We start from the raw sequence: 20,278 nt of genomic DNA, 5'->3' as shown, positions 1-20,278 counted from the left end.
GTGTTATCAGAGATGAGTGGTAAGCCTCCGGAGTCACAGACTGAAGTTCTAATGGGAGATGCTGCAGCATTCATTTCTTCATCCATTTGCTTCAGTTTTGTCAATAGCTTTTAATATCAAACTGCATTCCTAAATGAATATTTACTCTACCATGCATATCCGGTCAGAAACCTATTCTTTATGCTAACATGTTATTTATAAAGAGACTTTTTTTTAGCTTATTAGAGGAAGAAAGATTGGATCTAAAAAAGTAATTTTAATAAGAAACAGCCAGCTCCAGATTTTTATAATTACCTTGTTCTTTAAATCTTTAATAATGTTTAACCTCTAGTCATATAAAAACATAAAAAGTTACAGACCAAACACCTACTGAGCCATTAACTTGGCTAATCTTGAGTAAGGCTTTGGTTCACTGTTCTCTTTGTGTGCACTGGGTCCTGCCATAATTGTCCACAGAACTCTGAAGGAAGAACTTGATCTTATGCCTAGTTTAATAGTTAACAAAAGCCAACATAGACAAATATTCACAGCAATGAAAAAATAACTAGAAATTAATAATCTGTTTCTATTTCTACTCAAGACAAACTTAGTAAAGATTTACTACCCCAATAAATAGCTTAAAATATATTCCTGGGTAGCCTTATTATGCATGGAATTAGGTGAAAGATACACTTCAAGTCCACGTAACAAAATCAAAACCAAATTCCTCAAATGATAATCTGGACATGTGTGAATAAATAGACACAACCTATGACTCTGTAGACTGTAATAAGCATATACCATTACTTAATCTGGAAGCACAAAGAGAATAATTACATTCATGAGCACATAATGTAATTATGTGCTTGGGTCATCTCTTACAAGGTAAATTATAGTTTCCTTTGATCTTGACTAGCTCATGACTTTTTATTCACTGAACCTCCTTCTTCACTTTGAAGGAAGAACTTTTGTAATACAAACGTAGTTTCATATAGTGCTATAAAAAAGTAGCCACTCTATTTTAAAATTTGGCTTGTACTTTGGAATCAAATCTAGGTTAAAGTTCCAGCTCCTCCACTTACTACCTGCTTAACTTCCTAGTTGAATAATTTTGTTTTAATGTAAAATGCTCAAACTGCTTGGTACAAAACAAACAATTAATAAATAACTAATATTATTCTTTAGCCCTTATGCAGTTCAGTATATTATGCTTATACAATATAGACTTTAAAAAAATATATTCATCATGTTTGCTAATGAATATTAGTGGACCCTCAAGATCTGTCCTCTATATTATTTTAGGTGCTTAATTACAGACTAGTAGAATAGATCAACAAATAACTATTGACTCAGAATAAGTGATAATTTTTTTAAAAAAGAAAAGAGACTAATATTATATTTTCAGGGATTATTTCTATAGTTCATAAAAAGAAAAAAAGACTATTGATTCTTTTATTAAAAGGAAATTTATCCTTTCTTTCCTCCCATATAACCACCCCACAAATCAGAAGAATGGCAATAACAATAAACCCAAAACTGAATGAGTTGGAAGTTTAATTATAAGGCTTGTTTATATATCATAAGTTTTAGATATATACATTGCAATTAAAATGAGACATTTTGTTGTAGCTTTCTAGCTTTATTTTTTTTTCTAGCTTTATTTAATAATCATTTTCACAAACTTTGGAATAATCTCCTGAAAAAATACCTTAATCATTTCATAATTTTATAAAATAGTGGTTTGTGAATGCCCACAGCTATTTAACACTATCCACATGAGAGGCATAAAAACATGCAGAAAGATGAAGGGATGATTAAGCTCTCTTCCCATGTCAAATGTTCTCATATATTTTGAAATGAAATAAACTAGGTCAGCAAGCTTTTTAGAATCATGAGAACATTTCCAATCAAAACACCTAATAAACAAAAAATTAAATAATGACATTACACCTTATTGTCAAAATTAATGTTGCAATTAAATAAAAAACAAGTTCTTACCTTTTTGTTGATCTCCAGAATCCCTATGAGTGAAAAAGGTAGAACATGGAACACTGCAAGGTACAGCAAAACTGGCTGCTGAATGCCTGCCTAAAAGGAAAGACTAAACTTACAGGCAGCTCTCACGTGTGTTTCAAAAACACTGTTTTCATAAACTGAAAAACATCCATCTGTCCTAGGATGCAGTTATATAGATGTTTCCGTGGATTGAGAACATCCATCTATCTACACTGTACACTTATTTAAACAGGAAGGCATACATGTTCAAAATGTGCCGTCACATATATGCAAAGACACACAAAAATTTATAGAAGTAAACATAACACTAAACATTTCTTAGCAACAAAATAATTTTATATACTGTACAACAAAAATTTCATATACTGTATAACAATATATATTACATATCATATAACATTATAATATAAATTAACATATATTTTGTTGGTATAACATAACAATACTTTTTAATATAATGAGCATGTTATATTTTAATACCATAAATTAATGTATGTTTTAATATATTATAATAATTTATATTGTAAATTGGATTTCTAACAATAAAGAGCCTGATTGAAAGACACATAGTTAGCATGGTCATATGATCTGAAAGCATGTGACATAGTTATATGAAATGAAAAAAATATCAACAATAAAAGCTTGAGTAATTTCTCTGCTTGAAGAGGACTGCTCCTTACTTTGAAGAGCAAACTTCAGTCACTTTCTTTCTACTATGGAATATAAAATAATCGGTACTATCCTAGAATGGCTTAAAAGAAATTTCTTAAATTTGTGCCAAACAATTTTATAGTGTTTTTCAGAAAACAAAGGTCATTAGTTCTTTCATGAAAAGTCTCCAGACAAATTCCTATAAAAAAATTCTTCATTTTATTGAATGTTTAAAGATGTCTACCTGCTGGGCCAAAGCTGAGGCTTTGTTCTGAGCTGATTTGACTGCAATGACTTCTTGAGGAGTGTCCCAGCTCAAATATCTTTTAACAAAATGAAGCAAAGTTTATTCATTTGGAAATGGGGACAGGTTTCCTTGTATTTAAAATCGATATATAATAGGTATATTATAAGCAAAGTGTTTTAGTTACTTAAATTATAAAAGCAATTTATTTTAAAAACAAATAAATAGCTAAAAGAATTCCCTGTCAATCCTTATATAAATATATTCCTATAAAAATATATAATTTTAATCCTTCCAAACTTTTATGAATAAAAATTGTTTGTTGTAATAGTATTCAAAACTTAGAAAACAAAATAACAATTCTTGCTTTAAAATGAAAGTTATAATAAGCATAAAAATGCTATTTTCACATTTGAAATGCACATACTCACTCCAAAGCTTTACATTTAATTGATAAAACTAGTAGTTAAAAATAACAGTTCTTTGATTACTGGAGGCAGGTAAATTAACTGAAACAGATTAGTCTTCAGGAAAATCTACCATAAAGTATATTCTACATATAGAATATTACTTGTAGATGGAAAACACAAATATTATTTTTCAGTTTATCTACCAGCTACTATAGGTTACTTATGATACAAAGGAAATTAGAAAGGGTCTGGTCTCTACCCTCAGATCTTCAAATGCAGTCATGAGGAGTGAAAAGGAGAATAGGTTTGGAAGTCAAGATCTAGGAATACAATGGAAAACTTAAAAAAAAAAAAAAGCTTTGAATTTCCTGGGCCACAAGTATCAAATTTTTATAATAAAATCTTGGAAATAAAGTCACATATAGTACCTGAATTTACAATACGAAGCAAGATATATTTTCTCAAGGACTTTTCCCGTAGTTGCTGATATTCGAAGTAGCCAGTTATGAGCAGTCAGTGCTATGAGTGAGGATTTATAATCTGATGGGTTGGGCAGCATTTCCCCCTAAAAAACGAGATGTAAAAATGAAATTACTTGGCATGAACGATCTGCAGTATTCAATGTCCAAAGAAAACAGCTAAAGACTTAAAGAAATAGTCAATTCAGTAAACCAAAAAAAAAAAAAAAAAAGAAATAGTAAATGCTCAAATGTACAAATAGAGAATTAAAACAAGGAATGGTAAGACTGTAGGTAATAATATCCATCATTAACTTATTGAATTTATTCAGATAAAGCATTTAACAGTACATGAAATAACTTTTCACTTATTATTTATCATTAAGTATTCAACAAATGTTAACCAATCATCGTAACAGTAGTATCACTAATGCTGCTGCTACATAGAATAGCATAGCAATTAAGAGTTATCACTAGAATAGATGTTTCTTTATTCTAAGATTTGTTTTGCTTTTGATATAAGTCAAAACAGCAAATTATCCCATTATTCACTGTGGCTCTATTCTAACTCCATATGAAAAGCTAAAATCCAGAATTCAGTCAGCCAGACAAGAACAGAAGATGGACCTGGTTTTAAAGACAACCTATGTCACCAATGAACTGCACCCCTAAAAGGAAGAGAATAGCTGCCTGGGTGTACCTGCTACTGAACAATTACCACAAGGTGGAAGTCTAAGGCAGGAAGAGAAAGCAACCAAACGGTTCTACTTTGATTTGTGGAATAAAAACAAAGTTCTAAGAGGAAAGTTAAAAATAGGGAAGTTAAAATTAATCTAGTATTTGCTTAGGCTATAAAGGCTATAAGTGAAGAGGAAAAATGAAGGCATAGTTATTTTATACTTGCTCCTAAAGATTTGCCTTCTCTTTCAAATGTTGAGAAATGAAATGTTTTTTTTAAATCAATTTTTTATTATATAGTATGTTATATAAGTATCATCTCACAGAGATTTTTAAGTTTTTAAAAATGTACTATTTATACCTTGTATTAATATATTTAAAAAAAGAGTATGAAGCAGCATACATAAGTTTGAACTATTTTTCTAAACCAAGTTATATTCCTTCCACACACTGTCTCAGAAAAGAAGGGTGCTAATTTAAAAAGTTTCACATCAGTATGTTTTCTTTTTCAATTTAAAAATGTTTTTTTAAAATTTGGTCTGAGAGAGAGACAGACAGGAAGGGAGAGAGATGAGAAGCATCAGTTCTTCATTGCGGCATCTTAGTTGTTCATTGCTTCTTTTTCATATGTGCCTTGCCAGTGAGCCCTTGCTCAAGCCAGCGACCTTGGGCTTCAAGCAGGTGACCTTTGGGCTCAAGCCAGTGATCTCACACTCACGATGGTGAGCCTGTGCTCAAGCCGGCAACCTCGGTGTTTTGAACCTGGGCCCTCAGTATCCCAGGCTGACACTCTATCCACTGCACATCCTGATCAGGTTCTTGTCAGTATGTTAAAAAACAGTGTAATATGCTTCATAGTTTTTCTTAATGGAAAATCTTGCTTCACTTCAAATGAGTACAAAGTATCTAACGAGAAGTGAGACTAGGAACTAGGTTACCTGAAACTCTATTTTTACAGGAATGCTCTCTTTGGTGCTTTGTACTAGTGTCTTCAAAACTTTTCTCAGTTAAGAAATTGGTCATCTTCCTCCCAACACCAATTAAAATGGATGCAGAAGCTTTCAATGTTGGGGCGCAACAGTTATTTTTAGCTTTCAATAAGGATTTGGGGAAGAAAACTTAGATTTAAAGCTTTCTTATTTTCAAAATGGAGCCTTATGTGAACAGAAAATAAGTGTACAAGGAAAAATAAAGCAATAGCTACAGAAAACTAGAACTTTATGTAAAAACAACAGGGTTTTCTTTTTAATGATTTTATTTATTTACTTTTTTTTGTGACAGAGAGAGAGAGAGAGAGAGAGAGAGAGAGAGAGGGACAGACAGGAAGGGAGAGAGATGAGAAGCATCAATTCTTCATTGCAGCTCCTTAGTTGTTCACTGATTGCTTTCTCATATGTGCCGTGTCTGGGGGGGCTACTGCAGAGTGAGTGATCACTTGCTCAAGGCAGCGACCTTGGGCTCAAGCCAGCAACACTGGACTTCAAGCCAGCAACCTTGGGCTTCAAGCCAGCGACCCATGTGGTCATGTCTATGATCCCACACTCAAGCCCGTGACCCAGTGCTCAAACTGGGACCTAGGAGTTTTTAACTTGGGTCCTCAGTGTCCCAGTCTGACGCTTCATCCACTGTGCTGCTGCCTGGTCAGGCTAAAATGATTTAGATAGCCTATGAAAAATATAGCCTTCTTATCCTTTAAACATTATTTTTAGTCACATATTGTGACTTCTGTTTTTCCTAAAAAACAACAAACCAGATTCAAATACCTGATTAATCTGTTGTGGTATTTCATAAGTGCATATCTTATTACACTGATTCCATGGAAGACTAATATTTAGAAATGTTCCTCAAAAAAAGAAAGTTCTATGATTAAGAGTTTGGGAAAACAGTTTGACAATCACCATGCACTTTAGTAGTATTTTAGGCATTATTACTATTAAAAGCTCTGATAAGTAATTCTACAAATTTGTTTAACCTTTCAAAATCAGAATATCCCAAACTTAGGTGTCTATAGCCTAATTTCCCCAAGCTCCTTTAGCAAGTATAAGATATATTAACATCTAATGAAAACTGTGTCCTGAAAAATATACACTAGAGATACACTGATCTAATGGAATGAGCCTATCTTATTATTTTTTAATTCTTATCTTATGATTCTCCTAACAAGATTACTGAAGCAAACTCTTAAGAATCCTCTTTCAGCCTGACCACGCGGTGGTGCAGTGGATAGAGCAGGGGTCCCCAAACTATGGCCAGCAGGCTGCACGCAGCGCCCTGAGGCCATTTATCCTGCCCCGCCGCACTTCCAGAAGGGGCACCTCTTTCATTGGTGGTGAAAGGAGCATAGTTCCCATTGAAATACTGGTCAGTTTGTTGATTTAAATTTACTTGTTCTTTATTTTATATATTGTATTTGTTCCCGTTTTGTTTTTTTACTTTAAAATAAGATATGTACAGTGTGCACAGGGATTTGTTCATAGTTTTTTTTATAGTCTGGCCCTCCAATGGTCTGAGGTACAGTGAACTGGCCCCCTGTGTAAAAAGTTTGGGGACCCCTGCGATAGAGTGTCAGACTGGGATGTGGAGGACCCAGGTTCGAGACCCCGAGGTCGCCAGCTTGAGCATGGGCTCATCTGGTTTGAGCAAGGCGCACCAGCTTGAGCCCAAGGTTCCTGGCTCACTCGGTCTGCTGTAGCCCCCCGGTCAAGGCACATATGGGAAATCAATCAATGAACAACTAGGAACCACAATGAAGAATTGATGTTTCTCATCTCTCCCTCTTCCTGTCTGTCTGTTACTATCTGTCCCTCTCTCTGACTCTCTTCTGTCTCTGCCACAAAAAAAAAAAGAAAAGAAAAAGAAAGAATCCTCTTTCAAATAGCCATGTAATATAACTATTGCTCATAACATGTAACAAAATATTTTGTTTCAATATTGTTAAGTAGAATGACTTCTTAACCCCTAAGAATATCTACAAACTAGTTTTTATTTCTTATGGAACTTTTAATCAACTCATAACTTTTTCTAATTTTCAAGTTTTACAAATGATATTACATTTAAAAAATATATTTATAATATCATTATTTCATGAGGAAAAATAATAATCAAAAGATAAACTCTTTTGATTCAAGATTCTGGAATCACTATGATATTTAAGTTTTATTCCTTTATACAATATATTAAAACCAATCAGTGTAGACTAAAAACGCTTTAGAAACAAATGTCTAGTGCTCGCTTCGGCAGCACATATACTAAAATTGGAACGATACAGAGAAGATTAGCATGGCCCCTGTGCAAGGATGACACGCAAATTCGTGAAGCGTTCCATATTTTTTGATATTTTCAAACAACAGCTCAGATAAGGGCCTAATATCCAAAATTTACAAAGAACTCATAAAACTCAACAACAAACAAACAAACAATCCAATAAAAAAATGGGAAGAGGACATGAACAGACACTTCTCCCAGGAAGAAATACAAATGGCCAACAGATATATGAAAAGATGCTCAGCTTCATTAGTTATTAGAGAAATGCAAATCAAAACTACAATGAGATACCACCTCACCCCTGTTAGATTAGCTATTATCAACAAGACGGGTAATAGCAAATGTTGGAGAGGCTGCGGAGAAAAGGGAACTCTCATCCACTGTTGGTGGGACTGTAAAGTAGTACAACCATTATGGAGGAAAGTATGGTGGTTCCTCAAAAAACTGCAAATAGAACTACCTTATGACCCAGCAATCCCTCTACTGGGTATATACCCCAAAACCTCAGAAACATTGATACGTAAAGACACATGTAGCCCCATGTTCATTGCAGCACTGTTCACAGTGGCCAAGACATGGAAACAACCAAAAAGCTCTTCAATAGAAGACTGGATAAAGAAGATGTGGCAGCCTGACCAGGTGGTGGCGCAGTGGATAGAGCATCGGACTGGGATGCGGAAGGACCCAGGTTCGAGACCCGAGGTTGCCAGCTTGAGCGCGGGCTCATCTGGCTTGAGCAAAGAGCTCACCAGCTTGGACCCAAGGCCCCTGGCTCCAGCAGGGGGTTACTCGGTCTGCTGAAGGCCTGCGGTCAAGGCACATGTGAGAAAGCAATCAATGAACAACTAAGAAGTTGCAACGCGCAACGAGAAACTGATGATTGATGCTTCTCATCTCTCTCCGTTCCTGTCTGTCTGTCCCTGTCTATCTCTGCCTCTGTAAAAAAAAAAAAAAGATGTGGCACATATACACTATGGAATACTACTTAGCCATAAGAAATGATGACATCAGATCATTTACAGCAAAATGGTGGGATCTTGATAACATTATACGGAGTGAAATAAGTAAATCAGAAAAAAACAAGAACTACATGATTCCATACATTGGTGGAACATAAAAACGAGATTAAGAGACATGGACAAGAGAGTGGTGGTTACCAGGGGTGGGGGGAGGGAGGACGCAGGAGGGAGGGAGGGAGAGAGTTAGGGGGAGGGGGAGGGGCACAGAGAAAACTAGATAGAGGGTGACGGAGGACAATCTGACTCTGAGTGAGGGGTATGCAACATAATTTAATGACAAGATAACCTAGACATGTTTTCTTTGAATATATGTACCCTGAATTATTAATGTCATCCCATTAACATTAATAAAAATTTATAAAAAAAAAAAAAAAAAAAGAAACAAATGTCTAAAAACAAATCTTACCACTGGGCATTCCCATAATAAAGCATCCTCTATTTTTTCTGATTTGGAACATTTTGGCATTTCATAAAGTTTTCTTGGCTCTAATGCAACACTAGGAAAAAAGAAATATAACTGATTAATTACTATTCATCTTGATAACTGAGACAGTGTTTGCTCGGGTTTGAGTAATGTCTTTTTTTCCTATTCAGAGATTCAGACTACCAAAATACAATTTATTAGCTTACTTTCTTCTTCTTAATTACATATTAACATTTTTCTGATCATAAAATTCATAATAGTCATAGAAAAAAAAATTAAAACTATAATAAAATTTAGGCCCAGGCCAGGTAGCTTTGTTGGTTGGAGCATCGCCAATGTGCCAGAGTTGCAGGTTCGATCCCCACACAAAGCATATATAAGAATGAATGAATAAATGCATAAATAAGTGAAACAACAAATCAATGTTTCTCTCCCTTTCTTTCTCTCTCTTAAATCAAAAAATAAAAAATTTAAAACCACATATATAATAAAATTTAAATAGACTTATACTATAAAAATACCAAAAATAGCCTGACCAGATGGTGGCGCAGTGGATAGAGTATTGAACTGGGATGTGGAAAGACCCAGGTTCGAGACCCCGAGGTCGCCAGTTTGAGCGTGGGCTCATCTGGTTTGAGCAAAAAGCTCACCAGCGTGGACCCAAGATCGCTGGCTTGAGCAAGGGGTCACTCGGTCTGCTGAAGGCCCACAGTCAAGGCACATATGAGAAAGCAATCAATGAACAACTAAGGTGTCGCAACGAAAAACTGATGATTGATGCTTCTCATCTCTCTCTGTTCCTGTCTGTCTGTCCCTATCTATCCCTCTCTCTGACTCTGTCTCTGTAAAATAATAATAATAATAATAATAACCACTATTTTTTGGTTCATTTCCCTTTAGTTTTTCTTTATATATGTATACCTACCTACCGATTATTTTCTAGAACAAGATTATGAACATTTACTATGCATATGTCAGTTGAATTCCACGGTGTTCATATTTGTTACTTGAATACTTTTTAAATGAAAATAAATTAGTAAAGAGTCCTATTATTTTAGAGTGAAAATTAGCGAATAAAAAAGGAAACATTCCACCTGATCTGTGGTGGGGCAGTGGATAAGCGTTGACCTGGAACACTGAGGTCACAGGTTTGAAACCCCGGGCTTGCCTGGTCAAGGCACATATGGGAATTAATGCTTCCTGCTCTTGCCCTCCCTTCTTTCTCTCTCCATATATATATAATCCTCTCTCTAAAATGAATTAAAAAAAAAAGGAAACCTCTTTTAAGGGTTTTTTTCTCCCAAAATGCCTTTCTGAAAAGTTGAACAAATTTATACTTCTGCTGATATTGAACACTACATTTTTTATGTGAAAAATAGTCTCTTACCTTTAATTTATACTTCTCTGATTACTGCTGAAATGTGCTCATAAATGTTTTCATTTTCTTAATTGATGAACTTTAAAATTAAATTATTATTTAGACACAATTTTGAGGGTAACAATTTTATTTACTTATGATGTTCTCTTACTGATTCAAAAGTTTAAATCAAACAGAATTTCATAGGAATGAAAGTAATCTCAGCCTGACCTGTGGTGGCACAGTGGATAGAGTGTTGACCTGGGACACTGAGGTCCCAGTTTCAAAACCGAAGGTCACTGGTTTGAGCATTGGCTCATCCAGCTTGAGTGTGTGATCATCGACATGATCCCATGGTCACTGGCTTGAGCCCAAAGCTCAGTGGCTTGAAGCCCAAGGTTGCTGGCTTAAGCCCAAATTCTCTGGCTTGAGCAAGGGGTTACTGGCTCAGCTTGAGCCTCTGGTCAAGGTACATATGCGAAAAAAATCAAGGAACAATTAAGTGACACAACTACAAGTTAATGCTTCTCATCTCTCTGGCTTCCTGCCTGCCTGTTTCTCACTCCCTCTTAAAAAAAAAAAAAGATTTAGCCCTGGCCGGTTGGCTCAGTGGTAGAGCATCAGCCTGGTGTGCAGGAGTCCCGGGTTCAATTCCCGGCCAGGGCACACAGAAGAAGTGCCCATCTGCTTCTCCACCCCTCCCCCTCTCCTTCCTCTCTGTCTCTCTCTTCTCCTCCCGCAGCCAAGGCTCCATTGGAGCAAAGTTGGCCCGGGCGCTAAGGATGGCTCTGTGGCCTCTGCCTCAGGCGCTAGAATGGCTCTGGTTGTAACAGAGCAACACCTCAGATGGGCAGAGCATCGCCCCCTGGTGGGCATGCCGGGTGGATCCCGGTCAGGCACATGCAGGAGTCTGTCTGACTGCCTCCCCGTTTCTAGCTTCAGAAAAATAAAAAAAAAAGATTTAAAAGACTAGAAATAATGCAAAGTATGCTCTCACACCTCAGTGAAATTAAATTAGAATTCAGTAACAGAAAGGTAGCTGAAAAATCCCAAAATATCTGAACATTAAATGACACAATACTAATTAACACTAGTCAATGCAATCTCAAGAGAAATTTAAAAATATTTTGAACCAAATTAAAATATATAATATATCGACATTTGCTGGATGCAGCGAAAACAATGCTTAGAGGGAAATGTATAGCATGAAATGTCCAGGAGTGGGCTAAAGTAGGTTTATAGTTGCTCATATGGAAAATAATACAAGAGTTAATAAATAATACAAGAATAAACTGTTTCAGGTACTCACAACTGTAAACCTAATTTTGCCCACTCCTGTATACATGAGAAAAGGATAGGAGCTTCTGGGTTAGGGAACATGGGGGGAGATTCAGGGAGCATGGAAGCTCTGAGGCCCTTCCCTCATACCTTGCCCTATGCAGCCCAAGTTCCTTTATAATAAACGGGTAATCTACTAAGAAGTCAGTCACAAAAGAACACATACTATGTGATTCAATATATATGAAATAGGTGTATCTATAAAGACATAAAGTAGACTAGCAGTTGCTTAGGATTGAGGGTGATGGAAGAATTTGGGAAGTACCTAAAAATATAGGATTTCCTTATAAGGTAACAAAAATGTTCTAAAATGAACTGTAGTGATGTTTGCCTATATGAACCACCATTGGTTCCTCAAATTCATATTCATTAAATATGAACTTCAGTGAATTAAAAAAATAATTGAACTGTATATTTATAGGAGGTGAATTGTATATGTGAATTATATTGTAATAAAGTCATTAAAAAATGCCCATACATTTTAGAGAAGCAAACTTAAGTATAGCATGATGTTTAGAATATGTCTTAAAATTCTTAGCAAAGAGGAAGAGGAAAAGGAATAGGGAGAGGATGGGATGGATAAAGCAAATGTGGCTAATGATAGTTTTTGAATCTAGGTAATGGGTATATGGGGGCTGACTATAATATTCTCTACCTGAGCAAATTTGAAAATTTCCTCTTACACAAAAAAGGCAAGTACTGCCACAACAAAACACAGACATTCTTCTCAAAGCAGCGTCCAATTATTAGGTACCTGACTCTCCTGACTCTGACTACAGGGTACTCTGAGAGCTATTTATCATTTCGTCTGCACTACAAAGCGGTTTCATTTTAAATGGTATTTACAAAGATGAAACCTGGAACTTTAGATTTAACAAGATTTTCAAATTACATGCATCTTACCACCTATTTTGGATACATTTTTCCATTCTCCTGTTTCAGTAAGCTCTAATGTAGGCTTGCGGTTCTATAGAAACTAGAGTTAAGGTCAACAGTGAGGTGGTTGATAGGAAAAAAAAAAAATTCCCCCCAAAGATACCTGCTAACACAGCACCGATAATTATCAAAATATATTCTTCCTCTCTCATAGGCTATAGGTGACTTGGAATGAGTAGTCCAAACATTCTTAAACTTAGTACTTTCCTGAAAGACACAAGAATTTCGGTTTAGGAAATAACTCATAAGCCTGTGCACCAATTTAATGATGGATAAATTTAGGGTTTTCAAAGAATTTTACGTGTTATATAAAAATATTATGTTCAGTTCTTCCTCATTCTGACTCACTTTCACGTTTTGGTTTAAGTTGGGTGAACAACTTTTATAAAGATTACTGGGAGACATAAAGAGCTTAAAAAACTAAAAGCATTCGGCGGTCCTATTAATACCTATTTACGAATCCCCCAGGTTCGGGGCATCGATGCCCCTCGCCATCACATAACCACCTTCTTAAAAGGGGGCTCTGCTGCGTAAAACGTGCACCCCAGAAGGCTTGCCCACCAGGCTCCCGCAGCCCTTCGTCCCGCGCCCGGCCAGCAGGCGGTCACCTGGCACACCAGCGCCCGCAGGATGCCCAGGTTCGTCCTCTGCACCACGCCTGAGTCGCGCGAGAAGAAGCCCAGCGCCCGGCGACTCAGGCGGTGGCACACGTTGGGCTTCCGGGCCTGGTCCATAGAGGCACCGGCCGGGCCGCGCTCCGGGGTTGGCAGGGCCCAGGAGGGGCGCGCCCCTAACTCCCGCGCGGGGCAGCGGCCGCCACCTCGATACCTGCGGGGACCAGGAAAAACTAACACGAGGTGCCAGGCATAGGGCGCACGGACATGGAACAAGGGAAGACAGCTGGCACCGCCTGGGAACCAAGAAGAGGGATGGAAAAGACCCCCCACTTTCCGGCCTGTCCCCAAACGCTCTCCGCTTCTAGACCCGGCTGCGGACTGCGTCGGCCCACCGCGTAACGCGCAGCCTGACGGGGCCGTTCCCTCTTCGGGAAATGTAGTTCCCGGTGTCCTCTGAGGGAGCGGGGCTTGTTCGCAGAACTACAGTTCCCATCATGCCGCAAGCACCCAGCCCCGCCCCGGCCGCCCAGCCGGTCCTCCGCGGCCCGCCCCGCCTCTGCACCGTGAGGCTGGCGCGGTATCCGGTCGGCACGCGGCGGGGGCGGCCCGCGGAGCGCGTTGCCGCAGCCTCCGGGGCTCTGTGCTCTGTGCGCGGCCTGCACTTGCGGGTCTGTCCCTAACCACCCGGTTCCCCTACGCCTCTCATCCCCTGACTTTCGCGGTGAGAGGCGCTGTATCCTGTGCTAAAGGTACGCCCCGCGATTTTCCCTTCAGTGGCACTTAGAACAATGTAGATGAGATTTCGCGGTTAAACGTTTATGGTCCATGAACCTTATGCTTTTGTATTATGAAATGGTGGTGAAAGATGCCAGGCCTTTCCACCGAACTAGGGTTGAATTTCTCTTTCCCAGAGCCCGCCCTTCTGCAGCTTGCAAGGACACAGGCTGGTTTTGCGATAATTGCTGCATTTTTCTTTCTCTCTCCCCTCCACCTCAATTGGAGTAAAAAAAAAAGGGAAATGTTTACATTCTTACTGGACTGCCTAAACATTCCACTTTGATTCCTCTAAATAAAACTACAGTAAAATATCTAGTCCTGCCTGTAGGGTCAAAGTTGCCACTACGCTGCATTTTCAGTAATCGTGCCCCCTTGCTCTGCTTGGCCCTTGAGAGTGCTGTCTTGGCACCTCCCACGTGGGCTTGGCATGATACCTCTTGTTCAATACATACACAAGGGAGACAAGACACCTGACTGACAGCAAAAAGTACAATACTGAGTGGGTGCGTTGGGTCACAAAGGAAATGTTGAGTAAAAATTTGCCATATCTTTTTAACCCTGCTGAATTTCCTTAGGGGCCGGGCTCTTGCTGATTTTTCATAACTTATTTACAGCAGACTGTGGAGTGCTTTGTGTATTTTTAGACAGCGCTATAATAGTTAATTTGGTAATTCATGAAGGCAGCTGTCACTGAGAAAACTGGGACTCAAAAAAATAACTGAATTTTCTTTGGCTGAAATGAAATTCAAATCATTGCTGAATTGAATCCATCATCTCTTTTCTCTCTCCTTCTCTTTCACGGCCACTTATTTGTCTTCCTGTGGTATTTACCTCACCATCTAGTCATTCAAAGGACAGTCATCCTAGATGCCTTCTTTTTCCTCACCCACAACCAAGTCCGTTTGATTCTAACTCTTGTCCATATCCTCATCTACCCCCTGAGTAATTTAGAGTCTCACTATTTATCATATTATTTTATTAACAGCCTCCTTTCTGTCTGAAATTCTTTTAATTCCACCCCTCTACACTGCTGCCAGAGTGATTTTTCTAAAGCACAAATCTGCCAATTTTTAATTAAAATCTTTGAGTGGCTCCCACACAACCAGGCAGAATTTCTCAAACCCAAGTAAATAACCAGGATTCTCTATTGTTAAATTAAAATATTTTCAGTATGTTAAATATTTGCAAATATAAAACTACATACATATAATATAAGTTCCTTATTGTATCTTCTATGGAACTATAACTTATTAATTCAATAAAGCAAAACTTTGAAAGAAATTCAAATGAATACTATCCATTGTTAGCAATGAGATGTTTTTGCTGAGCCTAAGACATTCTAAAAACGAATGTTCTCTGTCCTCAGTGTTATAACTTCCTTATAGAAAAGCTTGCCCATACTGCCTTTGTGTTGAGAGATCATTCAATGCTCTCTTTTCTTTGTTTAAAACACTGTAAAACTTTCCTTTAATGCAGGGGTAGTCAACCTTTTTATACCTACCGCCCACATTTGTATCTCTGTTAGTAGGAAAATTTTCTAACTGCCCACCGGTTCCACAGTAATGGTGATTTATAAAGTAGGGAAGTAACTTTACTTTTAAAATTTATAAAGCAGAGTTACAGCAAGTTAAAGCATATGATAATAATTACTTACCAAGTACTTTATGTCAGATTTTCGGTAAGTTTGGCAGAATAAATCTTTATAAAACAACTTACTATAGTTAAATCTGTCTTTTTATTTATACTTTGGTTGCTCCGCTACCGCCCACCATGAAAGCTGGAACGCCCACTAGTGGGCGGTAGGGACCAGGTTGACTACCACTGCTTTAATGTGTAATGATTTTATTTGACCTTCACTTGACAAACATCATCATTCACATAAAGTAGTCCCCCTTGCTTTCTCATTAACTTATACCAGTGACAAATGGTGCCACTTGTTTACCAGTGCACTCCTAAACATAAATGTGAACTGAAATCTTGTGCAATAATTGATTAAAAGGTTGCCATCCAAGTGAACCAGTGACCTTTTGTTAAGAAAATTTTTTGTTTAGATTTTTGTCAAATCGAAAATAAAAGATTTCTCTAAGAGAAATTTCTTGGCCATGAGGTTTGTTGGGAAAACAGCTGTGTTAGGCTTGCTTGCTTGTACTTTGCATGATTAGTACATGAGTACTTGGCAAGGCCACGTGTCTATAGCCTATGTAAGGCTCTGGCTGCTTGGGCAGATGCTGATTGTGGATTGCCTGCCCACCACTGCGAGGAGCTGTTTTGCTATTTGTTCAAAGCTGCGATGAGAGGTGGTTTTCCCCTGCCTGTTTGCTCATTCACCGTTATGAGACTAATAAACAGGAATGGCCCACTGCTTTCTGGCTTCAAAGTTACTCTACCATCTGCCCAAATCCCATGTGGACCTGCCTGGCCTCTGCCACTGGCATTACATCTGGCGTAGTGGGCAGGATTCAGATCACATTGATTGGAACCACCAACACCCTTGAAGGTTGGGATAGAGGAGTGGCCATTGTTCCCTAGCACATGGTTCCTGGTGGCTCTCCTTTTGAGGGCTGTGGGCTGGGTGTTTTTTACAGCTCTGCAGGCAGAAACTGAAAGCTCTGTGAGAAAGGCTGCATGAGGTCAAAAGCTCCAGGATGAGCTGCAGACTGAGTACTGACAGTGCCTTGAACTGGAACAAGTGCCAGAAAAGGAGGCCAACTGCTATTGAGAGCTCCAGTGTGAAATACAGGCTGAGCACCAACAGTGCCTGGAACTGGAACAGTTGCTTAAGAAAGAAATATGGGCCCGAGAGCTGCAATTTGCCCTAGAAGCAGGATGCTGGCAGTGACAGTTGTTAGAGAAACAGCTGCGGGTTCAAAAGCTTGAGTTCCAGCTTCAGGCTGAGAGCTGGTAGCTTCAAGAGCCGAAGTGGGCACTGAAGAAGGAGCTGTATTCTTGGCTCTGACTCAGTGGCAGCCAGCATTGCCAGCTCCTCTGAGGAGGAGGTGGTTTGGGCTGAAACTGCTGTGGGCAGACTCAGAGCCCATGTCGGCAGACTCAGAGCCCAGCCACTGATCACCCAGAAGGTAAAAACCCAGCAGCCAAGAGTGCCTCAGGGAGAGGCACCCACCACCTTCCGCTAGTAGTTGAGCACTCTGTGGTCTGGCCCTACATTCAGAAAGAGTTGATTTAGTTAGGGGCAAAATTCAGGCAGAAAACCACCAAGTTCATGGCAGCTTGGTTGCTGCCATTGTGGACATAGGGGTGGATGGCATCATGCTCTCTGGAACAGAGATGGAGAAATTAGTTGCCATTATCACTCACTCCTCCTTAAGGCATCTTCAGAACTGCCATGACAACCCAGAAACCGTACCCTGTTAGAATGGGTGATGGCTGCCATTCGCACAGACTGGCAGAATGCTGGAGACTTGCTGGAGATAGTGAGTTGGTGGCAGTCATATACTGAGCTGTAGCAGGTCCTCCAGGAACTGGTTATGAGGAATACTGCTTTCAACCTGAGGTCCTGTGGGCCAGGTGAGGAAGTATTTACAGCAGGGATAAGGGACCTTCTTCCTGTAGCAACCTGTCAGCCTTTTTTGGGTCACTAGTGGCTATCTTGAGCCCCTATGTGGGACAGCCCGTCAATGTGGTTACACAGATGGTGGCAGGTTTGGGGGAACTGGAGGCAGCACAAAATCATAAGGCTATGCCGGCTGCTGCTTGTGGTGCCCGACCTCCCTCCTAACTCCCGACTAACAAGAGAAATGGGCCTGTAAAAGTTACCCAAATACAGATGTGGGTAGATTTGATTGCCGCTGGGACAGATAAAGAGAAATTAGATGGCAGGTCTAATAAAATTCTTTTAAAGCTTTGGCAGCAGCTTGAGCCGAACAGAAGTTCCAGCTTCTGAAAAAGCAGAGAAAGTGGGCAACCTGGCAGCTGCCAAGAAAATGGCTGGTGTTTGGGTTGCATTGTTGCAAGATTATATGATGTAGACAGCTGTGGGAGAGGAGGATTCCCCCAAGACCTGTTGTTCCAGTTTGAATAGGGGGAAGGCCGAGGGACCTATCTAACAGTGATGAGGGGGGCCAAAGGCCCCATCTGAAATTGGCAATCCACTAGTCCTCTTCTGATGTGCAGCAGATATTGGCCTTAGAACATAATAGGTGCTTTTTTGCAGCAGCAACTAAAAGAGCTGTTAAGGTGGCATAGGCCTTGAATGTGTTTGATCCCACCAGACCCTGTGAGCTTGGTGAGGAGTTTGGGTGGCGTTTGTGGCAATGGACAGAGCACTTAATGAAAGGCACTGAGGTCTGTTATCAAAGAGCTGGATGGCTAGTTACCTGCAATGGACCTTCACCTTGAGTGATTTGTACAGACAGCTGCACTAATCATTGAGTGTGTAAAGCAGTGGTCCCAACCTTTTTTGGGCCAGGGACCGGTTTAATGTCAGAAAATACTATATTCACGGACTGGCCTTTAGGGTGGGACAGATAAATGTATCACGTGACCGAGACAAGCGTCAAGAGTGAGTCTTAGACGGATGTAACAGAGGGAATCTGGTCATTTTTAAAAAATAAAACATCGTTCAGACTTAAATATAAATAAAATGGAAATAATGTAAGTTATTTATTCTTTCTCTGCGGACCGGTACCAGTCCGCAGCCTGGGGGTTGGGATATTTCAACAAGTGGAAAATATCTACTTTACAGTTAGAACATTTGAGATTTAGTATTTCTTCTTACTAATATTGTGGTTTCTTACTGATTTAAAGATTAAAGGGAAACTAAATCTGCATCTATGTTAAAAATACTTGGGTGATGGAAAAGATTATATATATATATCATATAATATATATATACACAAACATTGTCTTTAGAGTAGCCTACTCATTCAACATATATATGCATCCTTAACACACTGCCTAAAATATGGTTACTGCATATGTATGTTGAATAAATGAAGGATGTCCATAAAAACAATGGTGGAAAGTCAAATGACAATTCTAACATAGAGCCATGACCAACACATGCAGAGTGACATGTTAAAAGAAGGCAAGGCTATAGCTAACAAAGGGGAGGGTGTCAGAAAAAGTGTCAGAGTGGAGCTGGGATACCTGGGATGAGTCTTGAGATAAGTAAGAGAAGGAGAGGAAGGGAGCTCCAGGAAAGAAGTTTGAAATGTAAATGCACACTGGCTCGAGCAATTGAGCAATATATCAGAACACAAGAGCAAATGTGAAGTATAGAAAAAGAGATGAGGCTGAACTGTGGGCAAGACGCCAATAACAGAATTCTCTATAACGACACCAAGGGATTCAGATTTTGTCCTATAAGGTATCTATCTATACAGACCCCTGGAACATAGATGTAGTCTTGTAATGCCAGTGGCCGAAGTCAGGCAGATCCACATTGGATTCAGGCAGATGACAGAGGAACTGCGGAACCAAACCCGGGGGTAAAGGACTATGACAAGAGAGGGGCACCGGCTTCCTTGCTGGACGTACATGCTCTTGTGTACTGAGAGACCCTGATGGGAGGGCCGTGGCACCTGTGGAGGCCCTCCTGCACTGGGAACTGCTCTCACCCAGTTGCAGATATGCACCGAGGACACTTTACGTCTTCAATGGTCATAGCCCTGGACTACACAGGCCCTCCCACCTACTATGTGGTAGGGGGCTAGGTGGGCTCCAGTTAACTCCCTGGGCAGAGTGCTCAGGGAGACAGTGTGAAGGGCACCTTTGTAACTTCTGTTGTTTTTAGTATAGCTTGCACTTTTGTTGCTGTAGTCTCTGCTGTTTCTGTGATGTAATATACCTCACTCCTCACAGAGAGAACAGAGTGGAAGATACCTATCACGTAGATTGTGAGGTGAGCAAGCCTAAAGGGGTGGATTGTTGGGAAAACAGCTGTCTTAGGTTTATGTGCGTGCACTTTGCATGATTACTGTGTGAGCACGTGTGTATAGCCTTTGTAAGGCTACGGCTGCTTGGGCAGATGCTGATTGTGGATTGCCTGCCTGCCACTCACTGTGAGAGGCCATTTTGCTGTTCGTTCGCCTGCTGCCATGAGAAGCAGTTTCCCTTGCTTGTTTGTTCATCCGCTGTTGGGAGGCTGTAAT

The 20,278-nt window shown here is 39.4% G+C and overlaps 2 protein-coding genes and 1 non-coding gene across 7 annotated transcripts in view; 2 read left to right on the top strand and 1 right to left on the bottom strand.

Moving 5' to 3' along the window:
- DCAF17 (DDB1 and CUL4 associated factor 17) overlaps nucleotides 1–13,845 on the bottom strand; it is a 29,251-nt gene extending 15,406 nt beyond the window's left edge. Inside the window, exons 1-6 of one of the 5 annotated variants that reach the window (XM_066346589.1) lie at nucleotides 13,383–13,845; nucleotides 12,878–12,981; nucleotides 9,126–9,216; nucleotides 3,729–3,865; nucleotides 2,891–2,969; nucleotides 1,978–2,067 (exon numbers count right to left, since the gene is read on the bottom strand). In XM_066346589.1, coding sequence (XP_066202686.1) covers nucleotides 1,978–2,067; nucleotides 2,891–2,969; nucleotides 3,729–3,865; nucleotides 9,126–9,216; nucleotides 12,878–12,981; nucleotides 13,383–13,508 — 627 coding nt within the window. In that variant the 5' untranslated portion in view covers nucleotides 13,509–13,845. The other 4 variants (XM_066346590.1, XM_066346593.1, XM_066346591.1 and 1 more) reach the window with 4 other exon arrangements.
- Nucleotides 7,661–7,767, top strand: LOC136379186 (U6 spliceosomal RNA). Its single transcript, XR_010746683.1, has one exon. It is a non-coding gene; the product is annotated as a U6 spliceosomal RNA (small nuclear RNA).
- A 92-nt stretch (nucleotides 13,846–13,937) lies between the features above and the next one.
- Nucleotides 13,938–20,278, top strand: part of METTL8 (methyltransferase 8, tRNA N3-cytidine) — a 91,899-nt gene continuing 85,558 nt past the window's right edge. The window contains exon 1 of the mRNA XM_066346599.1: nucleotides 13,938–14,140. The gene's annotated coding sequence lies outside the window, so the exon portion shown is untranslated. The remainder of the gene's footprint in view (nucleotides 14,141–20,278) is intronic.

Source organism: Saccopteryx leptura, chromosome 7, assembly GCF_036850995.1.
Source record: "Saccopteryx leptura isolate mSacLep1 chromosome 7, mSacLep1_pri_phased_curated, whole genome shotgun sequence".
In the NCBI taxonomy this organism is placed as follows: Eukaryota; Metazoa; Chordata; class Mammalia; order Chiroptera; family Emballonuridae; genus Saccopteryx; species Saccopteryx leptura.
The sequence above is the reverse complement of the archived record's forward strand: the minus strand, read 5'-3'. Positions and strand labels throughout refer to the sequence as shown.